This window comes from Argentina anserina, chromosome 4 (genome assembly GCF_933775445.1).
Source record: "Argentina anserina chromosome 4, drPotAnse1.1, whole genome shotgun sequence".
NCBI lineage: Eukaryota > Viridiplantae > Streptophyta > Magnoliopsida > Rosales > Rosaceae > Argentina > Argentina anserina.
In genome coordinates, this window is record NC_065875.1 from 24,754,496 (window position 1) to 24,773,156 (window position 18,661).

An 18,661-nucleotide genomic window follows, 5' to 3' on the forward strand; every position below is an offset into this window, starting at 1 on the left:
CCGCAACGAAAGATGGATGATCTTTAACCACTTCCCAACATTCAAAGTGTGTAAACTTTTTCTTCTTGGCATTATAGTAACATGATTGAGTTTGTCGTTCCTGATGTAAAAAACTTATATTAGGTATTTATTTAATTACATAATTTAAATAAATTAGATAAAACAAATAATGTAACCAATTAGATATATTAAAACAAATAATGTAAACAATGCTACATATTTAAACAAATAAAATAAAATAAATAATGTAAATAAAATTAGATATATTCAAATAATTAAATATGTAAACAATGCTATATATTTAAACAAATTAGATATAAATTACATAATTTAATTCATATAATCAAATAAAAATTATAATATATGATAACACAATGTACTACTTCGTCCATTAGCGAAGTGCCGCTAGCTATACGTTGTCGTGATGCCGCCAAACATTCGCCCCATTTTTGCAAGAGTAGCTTGAACTTGTTGTAGTGAGAAGCGAGCGCGATTCGGGTCCTTGGCTCCTTCGGAGGTTTCTCACCCGGTGCTAGCACCCAATTTTGCATATAATCGCCATGAATTGTCTCCCACAATTTGTCCCTCTTTTGTTTGTTACCGTCATATTCATCAATGCTATGACGGACAAAAGAAATGCACATTTGTAAATCTTCGGAAGGAAGCCAATGGGTGCCCATTGTTTTAGAAAAAAATGCTAAACGAAAAGAGAGAGGAGATACGAAAAGAGAGAGGAGATGGAGTAGTATTTATAGGCAATTTTTTGGGAGAATTTTGAAATTTTGGGGATTTTTTTACAATTTTTTGGGTTTATTTCCGTTATGATCAAATAGTAGCCGTTGCCAATTAATTCTGACCGTTGGATCGAAATTTCTGATTCAAAATGGAAGGCCCAGATCAATTAGACCGTTGGCCAATCTGCTTGACACGTGGCAGCCATTCATTGGCTCGCTTTTTTTTTTGGCGCATGCGTTGCACGCGTCTAACATAAAAAAAATTCGCCCGTGCCTGACGTCACCCACGGGCGGTGGGCTCCGCCAGGCGATCGAGCAAACGCCGGAGCAAAATTTGCTCGAGCGATCGGACGAGCACCGCGGCTGGGTTGACTGGGCGAGCAGCTCGCCTCCTCCTGCTCGCCGGTGCGAGCCTCCCCTTCTCTTGCTCGAGCTCCTCCGGCTGGTCCCTCCTCTTGCTCGAGCACGCCGGCAAAATTGCTCGCCGCTGCGGATGCTCTTACAGTTGAGTGGATACGTTCTGAAAAACTTCAAAAAGAAGAAGTTTATGAGCAGTTTCCCTAATGCAGTCATGCTATTACATTCACATTGTGGGTAGCCAAAAAGTAACTTTGTTACAAAACAAATATATATAGGTAAGTACCAACTCATCCTCAATTCGCAACACAAATGATCCACCCATACATCTGCACTGCATTTTGCGCCAACATTGTTAGGGCTTATAGTAAGTTCAGATCCTTATATTCTTAATTTTAGCAACTTTACTATCCTTGCAGGTCTTAAGCATGCAACTTTCACCCTTGCACAATGCTCCGTATCATACATGCAAAAGAAATCTACTCTTATCAGGTTGCCTGTAACAATTCCTTGATATCGTACCCTTGAAGCTGTACTCATACAAACAACCAGAAGAGCAGTTTTAGAGAGATTATGCAATGTTTGCCTGACTTTCATTCATAGTTCAGACTCATACTTTACAAGGTCTGAAGGTCATAACAACAGAGATATTCATTACCTGAAGGAAGGTCAAAAGCAATATTACTCCTGAGTTCCAGAAAGCATGTATTGTGATAGGGGTCAAAAGGTTGCGAGTTTGAGCATATGCCAATCCCATAGCAGCGCCTATACATGATATAAAGTGTAAGCCAAATTTAGGTTGTCTTGATTTCAATAGCAAACTGTAAACATGTTACCTAGTACAAACAGCTGGGGAAACTCTCCAGGAGTGAGATGTGCAAGTGCAAATACAGCTGCACTAATTATGACAGCAACTGGGGTAGGTACCCTGCAATAAGAAATTGAAAAGGAGGCTTCAGATTTAGAAATCACCAGTTAACAGGTAATAATCTAAGAGAGTAAACCAAGGAATTTTAAACCCAATGACAACCAATAGTCCAATACAATTAACATGTATCAAACATTTAGAAGATTTGGGAATTCTGCTATACATAAGGTCAACCAGCTTTCTACCATAAATTTCTCAGTCTGTAGACTTATTTATGCATCAAATTCCACTATAAATCTATAATAAGCTTAAGCAACTTTCTTGTAAAAGAGAATCGTAAATCGTTTTATTTGAACTCCAAAGTTCAGACGAACTGTTTCTGCATTCTGACTGTGCCAAAGCAGAGCTGTTGTAGGAGTAAACCAACTGTTTACTCTCCAACTTTTAAAATAGTAACTTAAACTCTGATACAGTGATACTGATGAAAATATTTTCAGTGCACTTCATGAGTGAGTTGTGTTTCCAAGTATTGTAGGCATGTTTTTATTAGTACGGAAGTACTTCATGAATGTTTATGGCAGTGTACAGAAGAATGAATTACTTGGATCATGTTATGCAGCTCTGAAAAGCAAAAGAACAACATACCACTTAGTCATGGAGACCATAAAGAACCCCCGGAAAACAGTTTCCTCAAGAATTGGAGCCAAAATTCCAGTGATGCCTAACAAGCAAGCAGTGCTGCAATGAAAATGAACAACAGCTTAATCAACTCACGTCCCAGTGATGATGAAGGGTTTTCAACACTTGAGTCAATGCATTCAATAAATCCAGGACATTTACAAAATGCAAAGTTCTTATATGAAGTACCTAATACTTGATGATCCAATTAGTGGGAGCAAACTAACTAGAGCGTCCTTCTGAAACCAAGATAAAAGAACTAAAGATTATTTCCAGGATCTCTTAAATATTGAAATTACTAAACATCTTCTCCACTGCTCTTTATAATGAAGATAAAGTGATCAGCTGAACTCCAAACCTCTCTTTGTGGGGTCTCCCCGCTGAAAAAAGATGTGGCAGCCCCTGTCAATGCCACAGCAGCTACAGCACCGACGAGACCAACTCCAGCCCATAAAAGCCACCCTCTTTTTAGACTGAAAGGCTCCCTCCAATCTGCAACAGTATTAGCTTATATTAACTCAAGGGATCACCTTCTCCAGGCTTGACAAATCCAAGTCTTCAAAAAATGATTCGTAAGTTTCAGTTTTGCAATTCATGTAGAACTACTAATGCATACATAACTTCTATTTGGTTGAAGCAAGTAACAAACTAATGGTTGAAAACTTTAACAGGCAATCTTAAACCTCTTTGTTTGAAATAATCAGCCCTAAATGCTGAGAATTTGAAATATTCACCAAGTTAGATAGGAGTAGTACCATAGCGATATATATCTTGTGGCAACGGTTGGAAAGTGCTGGCAACGGTATACAGAACTCCAAGTATAGCTGCAGTAGTAAGTCTACCAAAAAAGAACAACATCAATTAGACCCTCGGAAACTTCTAATGCACAAGTCTAAGTGAAATAAGCATCTTGTTTCAAGCCAGATAAAAGACCAATCATTTGAAATCTGAACATAAAATTTCAGGTTAAAATCGCACCAAGCACAACAAACTACAATGTGATAATGCATACCCTTGAGCAGCCAAGAGAAACTCAGCCTTCTCATCCAAACTCAAATCCTGAATGTTCAATCCTACATAAGGTACAACTGCTGCCTCCACCAATCCTGTCAAAACAAAACTGCCTGGGCCAAAATTAATATTGCTACAATTCCTACAAAAGTGTAACACTTACAACGATGCAACTGAAAAATGCCAAAACTCACCTCAGCCCACAAGCAAGTGATGTCAATGAGACTGTTTGCCACTCCCAGGGCACATCCCACCTCTTCAAAATCTGCAAGCCCCCTTCATTTTCCTGTAGCAACAATTGAAATAAAATAAAAAACAAGGTAAAAGCTTAGTTTTTTGAGTGTTCAGTTGAGTTTGGTTTTGGTTAGAGCTGGAAGAAAAAGTGATGACCTTATCTTGGAAATCGGGTTTTGGGCTTCCTGGGGAGCTGGAGAAGCAGACATGACGCGGCGGCCGGGTGGTGGTTGTGAGGCGTGAGAGGTGGTTTGTGCGGGCACTGAGGAAAAGGGTGTGGGTTCGTTTGAGGAAAGTTTTGGATGAAATTAAGGTGGGGGAGTTTGAGGAAATGGGAAGGGGGGATTGAGCTAGAGATGTGAAGAGGGTGTAAACCATTGCTGATTAATGAGAGGTTTCAATGGCTGGGTGTCTAGTCTCTTGAGGCATGAAGAGAGGAGCTAAAGAAGAAGAAGAAGAAGAAGAAGACTAGTGATATACTGGAACAGGGGATAAGGCGCTATTTGGTACTAACTGCTTCAACTGTTTGGGCCTTTGATAATATACATCTCTTGACTGACCAACTACAGCCCGATTATTGGTTGGGTTGGAATTTGGAAATACTTGCATTCAAAATTCAGCACATTACCAAGTATAATGTCTTTCATCTAATTGAAAATTCTATGGTACCAATAGGATTGTTATCGCACGTTATTGAGGTCACATATATAAAAATCAATTGTCAACAACAGAATTATAATGTTTTTATGTGAGACTTTGGTAAGATATATTATTTGGAAAATATGAAGTAAACAAGTGTGAGCTAGATTACTCTATCCTTCACTTTCATGTGTCGAATATTAAACATCACCTTTGTCACAAGAGAACGGAATATGGCAGCCTATGTGGTTGCTCATTTTTGTAGTTTGAATTGAAGGCGTGTTAGTTGGCTAGAGATTGGGCATGATTGGCTCATAATCTCTTTTCGAGTTTTAATAAATTTTTCATTCTAAAAAATATATATGTCGAAAATTAAATTTCATGATGTTTACTTATTCAACGTATGTAACATTGTGGTTTTTCTGGCTAAGTCCGAACCTTAATCAGTTGCCAGATGTAGTATCTTCCCATGATAATCGGACAAAGGCTTGTATTAGAAATGGTTGATTATATTATCCTAATATCTATTCATGTGGAAAGCTGACTTTTTGTTGTTGTCCCATAGATAATAGCAGCATGTTTAAGTGGGATCTTGCCATCTTATTTTAAACTCGGATCTGATCTAAATCAAGCAAAAGTCCAACTCCATCCCTGGTTTGCAACCCCACGAAGTGCTCAACGTCAATGTTGTATCATAAGCATGAGCACATCAATAACCACTAATATAATCCTAAGTTCATAACCTTAATACGGAACTCGATGCACTAATATAATCCTTACGAGTAAGGTAAGTTGGTAACAATGTTGAAGTGTAGTATACTGTGTTATGATACCTTGCTTCATGCTGCCATTGACCCCGACAGTCCGTTGGTTTGTTAAATAGCACCCAACCAAGATATGTCATTTGTCATACCTAAAACGTAATCAATAGATCTAGAAATAGTGGTTATTGCCTAATGAAGCGTGGTGTCCAACATAACTTCAGTTGTTCAAGTAGCCAAAAAATGTGTCCCAACTCCCAACGTACCGATGGGAGCATTTTTCAATCGATGTTTGAATCCAATACTATATTTGGGTGGGTTGTCGACATGGTTTCAAAAGAGGTAAAAAAAGAAAATACTAGTATGGGCCAGGTATGGGCCGTGATGTCAATTAGATCTGATATCGCCCATTGCAAAAATGGAAATAATTGCCTCAGTCGCCGTGTGGGTCCCGCCCCGACATCTCTCGTCAGGAACCGGCCCACCACCATTATAGGTTTTCTATTACTTTCAATCAAGTGAATCAACCAAGTCCGGATCTTACTCGGCGTTAATGGGAAAAGATTGTTGGTCATTTTTGGTGAGAGAAAGGGATCTTAAGTCATCCTATCATTCCTATGCTCCTACGATTCTTAAATCAACTCAAATATGTTCTAGGACTACACTCATATGTAATCTCTGTTCAACCTTGTTAAAGCTCTAGCTAGATATGAGCTCCAATTAAACTCAATTCATTTACAAGCACCAACAAACACTCTATGTATTCGAGTCGATAAGAGTTTAGGCGTACAATATAACCTTATTTTCCTGGTCAAAATAACTCGGAACATTGATTCGTTATTTATTCTTAATCATTCTGATTGAGCCACAGTCAGCCAGTCAGCTAGTATCTTCAAAATGGAGTGAAATGTAGTTAATTAAGAGAAAGTACCCGCGTTTTAAAGTAAAAACCCCAAAAACACATACATGGGTATTCTCCGAGTCTGCGTACCAAAGCGCGGGTACTTAGATCTGGCCCACCAAATTAATAAGGTTCCATTAACTACGGGACGAGACCGTGATCTCATGTCGTATTGTCGTATTCCATACAACACACGGTCACACGGCACACGTTATTAATCTTCCAATTTTCCACTTAATAAAAAAAGAAAAAAAGAAAAAAAGAAAAATGGCGTGACAGTCCAAATTCCCATATTCCCCCCTCATCATTTTCAGATCATCAGAATCACAGAGCCTCAGAGCTCTCTACCTCTCCTTCTCAGATCCTCCTCGACACGTCGCACCGTCATTTCACTCGGCAATACTCCAATAGTTATATACAATATATAAACTATAGTTATATATACACCACCTCCGCTCCACTTCCCTCATAATTTTGAAGCCTGGGAGGTCTCTCTTTCTTTTGCCTTTTTCCTGGTTCTCTGATACTGATAGATCTTGTAGATCTGGGCCTGCCTTATGCCATTGGTAAGCGATCTGATTCTTACTTTGTTACTTACTGTCTGCTTACTCACTAATCACCTGCTTTAATTACTCTCGGCTTTCGCTAATTAGAGCTCGATTCCACTTCTTGAACTCTGTTAAGCTTTCGCACGTAGTTCTTTAATACTAAAGCTTGCTTGCTTAGAAAGAACGCTTCAGTTTTTAATTCGGACTGTTAATCTTTTTTTTAATCTGATGCGTAGTGTATAAGCTTTGATTCTGTTGGATGCTGATACTGTGGTAATTTTGGATCCTGTGGAGTAATTTATGCTGTGATTGTAGTGGTGCCAAGTTACTGCTTTGTTATGAAGAGTTTCGCGTAGTTTTGAACATAGATTTGTGATGGATTTGGAGGTTGAGGTTTTCTGTGGTGATGAGATGTGGGAGTGGGCTTGTTTTTGTGGTTATGCAGGCTCCAGATGGCTGCGAAAACTAACGCCGACGGCCGGACCAGGGGCTCCGTCCAGATTTTCATTGTGGCTGGATTGTGCTGTTTTTTCTACATTTTGGGTGCTTGGCAGAGGAGTGGCTTCGGCAAGGGCGACAGTATTGCTGTAGAGGTTACTAAGACCAAGGCTGACTGCAGTGTGATACCGAGTTTGAGTTTTGAGTCCCACCATGGCGGTGGAGCTGGCAAGATTGGATCCGAGGCGCCCAAAGTGTTTGAACCTTGTCATCCTCGTTACACTGATTACACGCCGTGCCAGGATCAGAAGCGCGCAATGACGTTTCCTAGGGATGATATGAATTACAGGGAGCGGCATTGTCCTCCTGAGGCAGAGAAGCTGCATTGCCTCATTCCGGCACCCAAGGGGTATGTGACTCCGTTCTCGTGGCCGAAGAGCAGGGACTATGTGCCTTATGCAAATGCGCCGTATAAGAGCTTGACTGTTGAGAAGGCTATCCAGAACTGGATCCAATATGAGGGTAATGTATTTAGATTTCCTGGTGGGGGAACACAGTTTCCTCAAGGGGCAGATAAGTATATCGATCAGCTGGCTTCTGTGATACCAATTGAGAATGGTACGGTTAGAACTGCGCTGGACACTGGTTGTGGGGTACGCCGCTTTCTCCCAATATACCTGTTTCTTAATCTGTGACTTTCCTTTTCTTTGATGAGAAAATATTTGACATTGTCTTTTGATCCATATGATGTTAACAATGACGCTACTTCTCTTAGGTTGCCAGTTGGGGTGCATATCTGTTGAGTAGAGGTGTTATTGCCATGTCATTTGCACCAAGAGATTCACATGAAGCACAGGTACAATTTGCTCTGGAAAGAGGTGTGCCTGCAGTAATTGGTGTTCTGGGTACAATAAAGCTGCCATATCCATCCAGAGCCTTTGACATGGCTCACTGTTCTCGCTGCTTAATTCCGTGGGGAATAAATGGTAAGAATTCAAAATGCTAAATTAAGAGTCAGGAACTAGTGAAAGAAAAAAAAAGGGCCTAATACGTAGGGTCAGTTTTTGATATATACTAAACAGCAGTTTCATTAAAGTCTTGAACTTATGTACAGATGGAAAATATCTCAAGGAAGTCGATCGAGTCCTTAGGCCTGGAGGATATTGGGTGCTTTCGGGTCCCCCGATCAATTGGAAGAATAACTACAAATCATGGCAACGTCCTCGGGAGGAACTTGAGGAGGAACAGAGGAAGATTGAAGAAGCTGCTAAACTTCTTTGCTGGGAGAAGAAGTACGAGAAGGGTGAAACAGCCATTTGGCAGAAGAGGGTTTCTTCTGATTCATGCAGCAGCAGACAGGATGATCCACAAGCTACCTTTTGCAGCTCTAATGAAGCAGATGACGTCTGGTATATTACTGTACTTATTGATAATAAAATGATAGAAATTATCCTAGCTTTAAATCTTTACAGAAAAATGATATGTATTGCAATCCAGCATCCCTGATGGCAAATTGCCGCTTCTAATTACTATGTAAATAGTATAGGTGTTATCACATAGGTTTTGTTGATCCACAAAAGCTCAAATTTAAGTTTTGCATCAGTTTAAGTTAATGTACCACTTCTATTTTCTTATCTTGGTTTTTATGGTGGTTATCAGGTACAAGAAAATGGAGGGATGTATAACTCCATATCCGGACGAAGTTTCTGAAGAACTGAAGCCATTTCCAGAGAGGCTTCATGCTGTACCACCTAGAATTGCTAGTGGATCGGTTCCTGGAGTTTCTATCGAGTCCTACTTGGAAGATAACAAAAAATGGAAGAAGCATGTTAGTGCTTATAAAAGAATCAACAAATTACTTGACTCTGGAAGGTATCGCAATGTAATGGATATGAATGCTGGTTTGGGTGGTTTTGCTGCACAACTCACGTCTCCAAAATTGTGGGTCATGAATGTGTTGCCCACTATAGCTGAGAAAAATACATTGGGTGTTGTCTATGAGCGAGGATTGATTGGAATCTATCATGACTGGTACCTATTCTGAACTCTTCTTACCTGTTTGCCTACTTGCTTCTCTAAGGTATCATCTTTTAGAATGCTTTGTGTGACATTACATGCTTTCCAAGTTTCTGGAGTACATGCTTTCAATATATCCAGTCTTATATATTGTCAGCTGGATCATATCAATGAAAGTGTATTGTGTAATTAACAGTTTGTGTTGGGTCTTTTTGAAAACATGTTGGAATGAAAACTGAAAAATTTATATTAAAATATAGTTTTTCACTTTATATTCCTGGATTACTCAATTTTATCGCAGGGTTTTGTGTTGCTATGATGTGCTAAATAATCTTGAGGTCCTGGAGCAAAGCCCCCCTTTTACTAATTTCATTTCTGCCCGTGTTGTTTCTATTTCAGGTGTGAGGGTTTTTCCACATACCCAAGGACGTATGACCTCATTCACGCCCATGGTGTTTTCAGTTTGTACGATGGCAAGTAAGTATATCCATTAGTATTTAGGTTTCCTTATGTATATGTCAAAACAGCATACAAGATAAGTTCATGGACTTTTGTACTCCAAAAGCAAAACCGTAAAACAATCCTGTGAGGATCTTTTTTGGGATAATTAGTACAGAATGGGATATTATCTTACAGCTATTGTGGTTCCAAACTCAGTGAATAGTGTTAAGCTGATAGTAGGAGGGTTACATTGAGCCTGTGATACTCAACTAGTTTAGCATTTTCCCATCTGGACTCTCTCTACCATCATGGCTGGGATGTCTGTTACAGACTGTCATGGGCCTGCCTTGTTAAGTTGAACACGTTCGCTAAACAGTAGATATTAGTAGAATTTTCATACAATCCCCAAAGTATTTTTTGTGTGCATTATGCCTAAATATTATACAAAGGCATCGTGTTTGCTGTGTTGAATGTGGTTACTGTAGTTGAGTTTCGAGGAAGTTTACACTTGAATGCGAACTACTTTTCTACATCTCGTATTAAAATTGTGACTGTGATGTTGTAGAATTATTCTTTTTGCATCTGTAACCTGTCGTATTCAGTGCTGATTGGCAGAACCAACTATATCAATTAGAGAAACTCATTCTATTCTTTTTTGATGGACCAATTTCAATGTCTACTTAATTACATATTCTTTCCTTTGCTTCTGCAATTCATCAGCTCTATCTTAAAACATATGCAGATGCAATTTGGAAGACATTCTGCTAGAGATGGACCGGATTTTGAGGCCAGAAGGTGCCGTCATATTCCGCGATGAAGTTGATGTATTAATTAAGGTGAACAAGGTTGTTAGAGGGATGAGGTGGGACACCAAAATGGTGGACCATGAAGATGGCCCCCTTGTTCCAGAGAAGGTATTGGTTGCCGTCAAGCAGTACTGGGTTGGAAACTCCACATCCACACAATGAAATTCTCGAAACTAAACCTTGAGGAGCTTCGCAGGGTTCTAAGACGGCAATGGTCTCTGTTACAATTCGCTACCGGGATGTGAAATTTTCCAGTGAGCAGTATTGCTGCCGAGCACTTCCATGGGAGGAGGGTGTGTGCACAAAGCTATAATTGCTAATCATCTTTGACCATGCTTCTTTGTAGTAAAACTTATAACTAGCCAAAGCTAAGATCATCTACATAGCTAATGCCTGTATTATTCACAGTATCATTCATTTTATAGTTTGTCTTGATTTATTGTGTGCTTTTAAAATATCTTTTTACAGTTTAGCGCACTTGTATCAAGCCTTGTAACATTTCACAGCCAAAGGCAATTGCGTTGGCTTTTCTCTGGTTGAACTTGTGAAGCTGGTTTATTCTGGCCACTTGATTTTCGAACAGGTCTTGGATTTCATGGAAAACTGTGTGGACTAAAATTCTCGAAAGCAAAGACACTTCTGGTATGTCGTCGAACTTAATGTATAGACAGTGATGGATTGGAATGGAAGGAGTACTGTTGGTTAGAAATTGAAGCAGGGGCACATTGTCTTCGTGTAATACTGCTATCCTCATAATGTGCAAGGCATTCAGTTTAGTGTTTGGATTGAAGTCCAATCAAACTGCTGAAGGCAACTAACGAGATCGCAGAGCGTTTGTTTGCAATCTTTTCATGCTGTGTTAACCAATTATCGATGCAATGATGCATATGCTGTATTATTTTTTGAGAGAATGGTGTTCAGACTTCAGATTCGGATGGAATATCAGTAGGTTTGGTACATGCTCAATCAGAATTTCTGTGTCATGAACTAGAGCCTTCCCAACAGCAAACAGATACATAAATAAAAGACTTATATGTACCTTACTCTTCATATGATCATGCACCTAATTTGTTTGTTTTCTTAAAATGTGAGTTTAGACTTAACACGATCGATTAGTACAAAGCGAGTTGAATCGTGCGGTCCTGATTTACGAGCAAACAATGTCGTGTCGAAATTAAGACAGTTCGTACATACTTATGTGAGTTAGTCATCCCTCGTTTTAGTCTCAAATCTCAACTATTATATGATTCAATTGTCTGCACACCTAACATGAATGATTGAGATCTAGAGCATCATGAATCCACATCCACAAATATTGAGAACATGGATCCAAATTACATGCTGTAGTATGGCAAAGCTGATAGGAATGTCAATCAGATCATGTCAAGAAAGTATTAATGAATTTGCTGTTGTAAAAAGAATGACAATTCTGGTCAATCAGGCTTACAAACACAGGACCCTACACGCTTTAACATCTTTGCATATTGCATCAGCCAACATATGCATCTACACTTCTCAATTTCCAACCCGGCCTTATCTCTTATCTAAGCCACTCTTGATATATATCATCAATTCTACAATGCAAGTTATGCAACTCCTCTAGCTCTTTTTCTGTAGCCTGAATAGTTAAACCTAGCTCCTTCATGTTGGGTTTCTTTCATAGTAGTACCTGAAAGATATCACTACTTTACCAAACAGAGATTGCTCTTGCAAAGCTTCTAGTGTTGGGTCTTTTTCATTTTTTTCCTTTTGTAGTTTTGTGCTACTGGCCTATCTGGTTCTCCCCAGCCTCTAGAGACCAGATTCTCATTTCTGTTTTGGGTGCCTTCTTTTTGTTGCATTGATCTATTGCGAAATAGTTCGAGTTCTCCATGGCTATGGTTAGCTCTAACATCCGAGACGCCTCGTTTTCTTCATACTTGGGTACTAATGAGGAAACCTTTCTACGTAAACTCGGTGATCAGAAGTCAGGCCAACAGAACCTCAGTCCTTCCAAGGGAGATCAGCATAAGCGCTTGGGAACTAGAAAGAAGGAAGAAGAGGAAGAAATTGGAGTGTTTGGTGCTGAAAAGTACTTCAATGGAGTGATGGACGATAATAGCTCAAAAAGTTCAGGCAGCACGTGTAGCTCAAGGAAGTTCTATGTTCAGCAGCAGCGAGTCAATCTAGATCACATGAAGCTGAAGGTACAACAGCATGGAACTCCGAGTGTTCGTTCAGAAGCAAGTTGCAACAGCCAGAGTGCACTGCTGACAAGTGGTTCGAGAAAGCCGAAAAGGACTAGCAAGACAAGCAGCAACAAGGCACAGAGGAAGAGCTTCTTTGCAGCTCTTGGTTGTTCATGTAATGATAAGAATTCTGTTGATATTAATGAAGAGCATGCTGGTGAGATCAGCTTCAAGCAGAATGGTGCCAACTCTGGGATCACAACACCCCACATTAAACAAAGTCTGGACCTTGTTAGTGAAGCTCTAGTCAAAATTAAGCAACAACCGGATTCATGGGTGAAGGAGGAGATAAAAATGAACAACGAAAAGATCGAGAAGTTGGGAACTGGTTTGAACAGAGAAAATTGTTTTGCATTCCCTGATTCAAAATCCGCAGCGGAGAGTAACTTGCCCATCAAGATTCCTACCTTACAAGAAATGGAAAATGAGAAAGTGAGGAAGTCTATAGAGGTATTTGGTTCTCCTGTGTTGGAAAAGAGGAAAACGGCTTTAGGCCTTGAGAAAAGGTTAACTATGCTGTCCTGGGATGCTGAGTTTCCTGCAGCAAAATCAGGTGGAACCTACACTCATGAGTCAGACAGTGATGCAAGTTCAGACCTGTTTGAGATTGAGAGCCTCACAGGGAAGAACAACCCTTTTCTGGCAAGGCAAGCATCAGATGGTTGTGCCACCCCCACACATTGTTATGCGCCGAGTGAGGCAAGCATAGAGTGGAGTGTGGCCACTGCCAGTGCTGCAGATTTCGGCTCTGCCATGTCAGATTGTGAAGACTTTGTCAGGCCAAGTCCAACCAACACCACAAGTGCCAAAGGAGCTAGAATGAGCAAAGGCATGGTGCCAATTAGGCACCGTTCTACTGTTCTGCTAGGCTGCAAGAGCCAGAAAGCAGTGAAAGTGGCAACACATGCGCACAGACCATGCAACCAGAAGACCATTATTGACCCACAGATGACGCCTCGCAAGCCAGAAATGTCATTCATGCCATCAACAAGGTTTCAAGCTGAGACAACCTCTAAGTTGACAGGTTTCGACCCCAGAGTACAAGGGCAACATGCACTTGCTCCACGGTCGCTCCCTCGCGCACGTTCACCACATGCTTCTCATCTTTTGTTCATGCAGTAGGGATCTAGACTAGTTCTTAAGCTAGTATTTGATCATATTAATTGTTCCCCACCATGTTTGATCACAATACTGGTTGATTAATTCCAAAGAGTTGCTTCTTCAATAGTGTTCATTATGCAACTCTCTTTTTACTCATCAGAAGTAACTAAGCTCGAAGTTTCAATGCATGTAATACTAATAAGTTTCATGATGCTGCATCCTTTTCCTTATCATTTTTTCTCATCAGAAGTGACTCAGTTAAAAGTTTCAAACACATGAAATTTTATCCAATTTCTGTTCATAAGGGCTCTACCTAATTTTGTCTTCAACTTGATTTCACACTACAAGTTGTGGCAAACCCTTTTCTGAAATCAAAGAGGAATGAAGCTGTTTCATGAAAGTTGCTGGTGTAACTGCAGAGCAACACAGTTTACCTTACTACTGCTTCCTCTTCCATGACATCCTTAGAAGAATCCAACAAATCTAGCTATTTTGTTCTTGTATTTTTGTGGACATAAACTTAAGGCCACAAAACATCCCACTTTGAATGCTTCAAAAAATGTAACTAAAACTGGAACCTAACATGATCCAGTTGTCAAATATTTTGTCTATATTACCTTTGAGGACCACATTCCACGGGTGACATCTAATACAGAGTTCTAGATAGTCAATTATCGACTTCTTCAGATTGTACACGGCCAAGAGTAGATCCCAAATTCGACCCCCATAAAAAGATGACAGTAACATAAGCATTTATCATTATGTTACTATTATACATGTAACTATTTTTGTTGAAGCAGATGAATTTGCATCCACCTCAGTTGTATTACCAGAAAAAGCTCCCCATCAACATTGATGATCTGATTGTAGTGGATAGGATAACTTTGTTTTTCAGCTCAAGAAACCAATCACATAAAGTATCATAGTTATGGCCCCTCTCTGGGGCTTGAAAGATTCGATACGTTCTAAAAAGAACGTTCAACTGTGAAGAGGCCAGAAGGGTCTTACATGTATTGTAGCATGAACTTAATAAAGCTCCAAAGTCTTGTAAATAATACCATCAATATTTTGATGCTATTTGATGACCAGCTTTTAATTTTAAAGCAAGGAATGTCATCCAAAACGTACGACACGTTGCCACTGAAATATTCACAAGCATTTCAATCTTTAACCATAACTCCATAAAGATAAGCAGACTTCTCCCATCACTCTGAAGTCTGAGCCACCTTACTGATTGATTCAGTGACAAAGATATGAACCTTTATATAATCAAATTTTCATTAGTCTGGACCGCCATTGTGGAAAGGAACTAGCTGAAAGGAACTCAGAAAACGATGAGGGAATTATCATTTTGGTTTCGTTTTCATATACTAATGCTCTGATAATTGTGAAGAGTTAAGCAGATAAGAGTTTCTATCAGCAAGTTCTTCGTAACAAGTAGCTGTAGAGACATTCCGATTTTGTTCTCATGAGTGGTGAGCCATGATGTGAAATGCGAGCGAAGATATACAAGTTTTACGAACCATGACATATTGCCACGAGAAGACTACAGCTAATTTGATAGCTATGTGCAAGGATGATGATGATGATGGTGTGTAACTCAGAAAGGAGGAAGCCGCTGCGCCATAAATGGTAATGAAATAAATGAATGAAAGTGAATTAAGTTGTGCCAAACTTGTAGATGGAGCAAGTGTTACATTAGATCAGAGACAAGAGTATCCAAAATTGTATAGCAAATCATCTTGTTAGGTAACAGGCACCCCCGTCTTGAGTATAACATCGGGGTAAGATTGTGGACCACTTTACCAAGTTGAAACTCTGAAATGACATGCATATGAAAAAAGAATACAAAAGGTGTCGGTTGCTTAGAGAATGGTGTTTAGGATTTCATGGTAACTGAACTGTAGAAGGTTTGCTCATACTTCATAGTGCTAAAGGGAATTTTTCGATTAGTTCTCCACTGATGATGGTCTCCAAAATTGAACAAAAACCCACAAAAGCTGCATTATCTTCACCAAATAGAATACGAATTATGTACAGGAATTTGGACAAACAAGTAAAAATGGCAGTTGTTCCATATCAGATCCAAAAACAAATGAACTTCATAACAACATAGCCTGGCACGACTGAAACCACGAGAGCTACTATCGGTACAAGAATTCTCCGTTCAACATGGTAAGTTTTAACACTCAATCTTCAAGAAGGAACTCAAAAGAATAAGGCACAACATCATATATGTATATACAAAATATAAGCAGTGTGGTTCGGTGGTTCCCTGAGAGGAAAAGAATAATACTGGTACAATCGATTCGAGTGCATTCGTGTTCCTCGTAAAAATCAGATCTCCTCCACTTCTTTTACAGGTAGAGCCGTAGAGGGCATTCGTGTTCCTCAGTAAGAATCAAATCTCCTTCACTTCTTTTACAGGTCGCACTTCAAAACCCCCACCTGTTCTCTTCTCCAATGAGTACGGCATATAGGTACCAAGTATTCTATCCCACATCACAAAGAACGGCTGTGAGAAGTTATACTTGTTTCCATAGAGCTGATGGTGAACGTCATGGTAAGCAGTATTGTTTCTGAATAGTACATGAAAGAGGTTCCCGGGAAGCCATAATCCACAGTGATCGTCTACTGTCTTGATGGTGGCAAAGGAGAAGAAGAAAATGGAGGCTCGAGGAGACATACCAGAGAGGAGAAAAGATAAGGCCCCACCAATCGTATCAAGGAGAAGACCCTCTACAGGGTGATTGTAAAGAGCTCCAAATGCATAGGGCACAACAAGCCTGTGATGTTGAGAATGGATATGCTTGTATAAGAACTTGTTGTGATGCATGTATCTGTGCATAAAGTATTGCCAGGTATCCAAAACTAACATTGCAGTAACAAATTGTCTTGCTAGATCAATGAAAGAATGCTTCACATCTGCAGATGCACCATCATCTCCTGTCACCTGCACAATTACAAAATCAACGATAAATAATAGTCTGCATATTAAGATGTGGCAAATTAGCATGATGTTTTAGAACAGATGAGGCATCAGGTATGAATTCGAATTTACAATGTAAAACAAAAGTAACTAGCATTAGGAGTTGGAAAACGTGCAGAGTTGGGACTTGAGAGGGTGGTAATGATGTAAACAACTTCAGATGCAGCAGAAACAAAACTACCATGTTATTATCCCCACATCATTGAAACAGTCATAGTTTTGATTCTCTTCAACTACATATTTGGAACTTAAACAAAATGAGAATTCTACCTATCATAGTTACTGATAATTTTTATTTTCTTTTGTCAAATAGCAGCATAACTATTCAACTAAATCTCAGCCATCAGTCAGCTGGTCATCATGAAGAGCAAGTGAAGATAAATAGAATAATTTTCCTATCTCTTTTACTAATATCCTCCTGGACAATAATGAATATCATCATCAGGGAAGCCGAGACAAGTATACTGCAAAAGACACAACAAACCTAAATTCCTGCACCTAATGACACTCACTAGGACTAAACTACTACAACACTAAAGTAAACGTACACATTGCTTAAAGGTACATGAAGTGCACCAACAGCGTAATGCTGATTACTTTGAGCTATCACAGTGTTTTCTCATTTTATCATGACATACATTGAGACACTGAAGGCCTAAAGCTCAGTTGATTAGATAAGTTATGCATCACCGAAAAGAAGATAATAAGTTAGGGATCAATAATAACTAGAAACTTAAATTCAGTTCATCACTGTAATTGAAAGGACAAAGTCAACCTGTAAAGCTGTTCTAATATCACAACATACCAACTCTCAACTCCTACAGGCTACAACATCATCCCAACAACCTATCAAAATATGTGCTCAAACATAATCCAAAAATCCAAGCTTCTATCTAGCAGTTTCAGTACCATATAAGCTAAATTAATCACAAACATAAACTCAGCACCAGTATCTCAATTCACTACCTCAAAAAACAGTAACAACAACCCAAAGAAACAGCTAAACTTTCCTAATCCATCCAACCATCACATTAATTACATAATTCTATTCTTTTGCAGAAAAAGGAAAAGAGCTGAAGTAAAACATGTACCGTGAACAAAATGATAGCAACAACAGCCTGAATGGTTTGCTGAAGAAGAACACCTTTCACCACGGTTCTCTTAGTCACCAAATTCTTCTCATCCTCATCTTTCCTGGTGTGAAGTCGATACTCGTCAAACGAATCCATCAACACATAAATCCCAGAATATACCCAATATACCAAAACTGGGACGACAGTTCCCAATAGCTCATCAGAAACCTCAAATCCCATCTTTGATATATCTAAAACAACACCCCCAAACACACAAAAAGACTCAAACTTTGATCAACTAGTGAACCCAAAAAGCATATCAGATGATTTGGGTGGTGGTGATTCCTTCCCCTTCTTCTTTTGGGTATCCAAAGACAAAAGAAACCTAACCCTAAACTAGTTAAAGGCTTCTCCTTTCCAAACTATGACTGAAATGAGAAACTGGGATCGGGTTAAAGACCATGAAAGTAGGTCAAGTTTGGATTTTTCAAAGACAAAAAAGGTGTAGGCTTTGGTTTTGGAATATTAATAATGAGAAGGAAACCAATGATGGAAGAAGAAGAAGACCCAGAAAATATCACACACCTTCAAACAGTGGTTCCATCGTGGGAGGCTAGATTCCGGTGTGCGCAAATTCATTCTAGAACATGTGCGGTGACACGCGGAGGTTCAGGAGAGGCGGGGATCTGGGATGCGCTGGCTAAGGAGAAGCCAACTAGGATGTTGTGTCCGCAGAGGATTGGTGCTTTGGATCGACCTTTTTGGTTGTTTTTCGAGTTGTGACGGATAAAAAAAGGACGCCGAGTTTGACTCGATTAAGATTTTTTAATCTCTTAGC

General features: G+C 39.5%; 4 protein-coding genes across 4 annotated transcripts; 2 read left to right on the forward strand and 2 right to left on the reverse strand.

Annotated features, from left to right (window-relative positions):
* Positions 1-1,255: 1,255 nt before the first annotated feature.
* LOC126791139 (uncharacterized) lies at positions 1,256-4,317 on the reverse strand. The gene is made up of 10 exons (XM_050517545.1): positions 4,039-4,317; positions 3,843-3,934; positions 3,650-3,757; positions 3,393-3,475; positions 2,996-3,129; positions 2,827-2,876; positions 2,605-2,697; positions 1,928-2,019; positions 1,750-1,856; positions 1,256-1,621 (listed from the first exon to the last, which is right to left on the reverse strand). The coding sequence occupies exons 1-10, from the start codon at positions 4,258-4,260 to the stop codon at positions 1,580-1,582; spliced, it is 1,023 nt and encodes a 340-aa protein (XP_050373502.1). The 5' UTR covers positions 4,261-4,317; the 3' UTR covers positions 1,256-1,579.
* Positions 4,318-6,480: 2,163 nt separating this feature from the next.
* LOC126792845 (probable methyltransferase PMT2) lies at positions 6,481-10,867 on the forward strand. The gene is made up of 7 exons (XM_050519322.1): positions 6,481-6,749; positions 7,177-7,822; positions 7,945-8,155; positions 8,284-8,578; positions 8,829-9,200; positions 9,585-9,662; positions 10,369-10,867. Exons 2-7 carry the CDS (start codon positions 7,184-7,186, stop codon positions 10,592-10,594), a joined length of 1,821 nt encoding a protein of 606 aa, XP_050375279.1. The 5' UTR covers positions 6,481-6,749; positions 7,177-7,183; the 3' UTR covers positions 10,595-10,867.
* Positions 10,868-11,157: 290 nt separating this feature from the next.
* LOC126792846 (protein PHYTOCHROME KINASE SUBSTRATE 1) lies at positions 11,158-14,014 on the forward strand. Its single transcript, XM_050519324.1, has one exon. The coding sequence runs from the start codon at positions 12,304-12,306 to the stop codon at positions 13,780-13,782; it is 1,479 nt and encodes a 492-aa protein (XP_050375281.1). The 5' UTR covers positions 11,158-12,303; the 3' UTR covers positions 13,783-14,014.
* A 1,726-nt stretch (positions 14,015-15,740) lies between these two features.
* Positions 15,741-18,352, reverse strand: LOC126790239 (sphinganine C4-monooxygenase 1). Its single transcript, XM_050516402.1, has 2 exons — positions 17,842-18,352; positions 15,741-16,714 (listed from the first exon to the last, which is right to left on the reverse strand). The coding sequence occupies exons 1-2, from the start codon at positions 18,061-18,063 to the stop codon at positions 16,163-16,165; spliced, it is 774 nt and encodes a 257-aa protein (XP_050372359.1). The 5' UTR covers positions 18,064-18,352; the 3' UTR covers positions 15,741-16,162.
* Between the last annotated feature and the right edge of the window lie 309 nt (positions 18,353-18,661).

Excerpts from the sequence above, each read along its gene's own strand:
- LOC126791139 (XM_050517545.1), bottom strand. The coding sequence starts at position 4,260 with ATGGTTTACACCCTCTTCACATCTCTAGCTCAATCCCCCCTTCCCATT. Across the intron at positions 3,476-3,649 it reads TTTCTCTTGGCTGCTCAAGG|ACTTACTACTGCAGCTATAC; the intron begins GTATGCATTATC and ends CTTTTTTGGTAG. Across the intron at positions 2,698-2,826 it reads ATTGGATCATCAAGTATTAG|CACTGCTTGCTTGTTAGGCA; the intron begins GTACTTCATATA and ends TTTTCATTGCAG.
- LOC126792845 (XM_050519322.1), top strand. The coding sequence starts at position 7,184 with ATGGCTGCGAAAACTAACGCCGACGGCCGGACCAGGGGCTCCGTCCAG. Across the intron at positions 7,823-7,944 it reads CGCTGGACACTGGTTGTGGG|GTTGCCAGTTGGGGTGCATA; the intron begins GTACGCCGCTTT and ends TACTTCTCTTAG. Across the intron at positions 9,663-10,368 it reads TTCAGTTTGTACGATGGCAA|ATGCAATTTGGAAGACATTC; the intron begins GTAAGTATATCC and ends AAACATATGCAG.
- LOC126792846 (XM_050519324.1), top strand. The coding sequence starts at position 12,304 with ATGGCTATGGTTAGCTCTAACATCCGAGACGCCTCGTTTTCTTCATAC.
- LOC126790239 (XM_050516402.1), bottom strand. The coding sequence starts at position 18,063 with ATGGGATTTGAGGTTTCTGATGAGCTATTGGGAACTGTCGTCCCAGTT. Across the intron at positions 16,715-17,841 it reads TTGCTATCATTTTGTTCACG|GTGACAGGAGATGATGGTGC; the intron begins GTACATGTTTTA and ends GTAATTGTGCAG.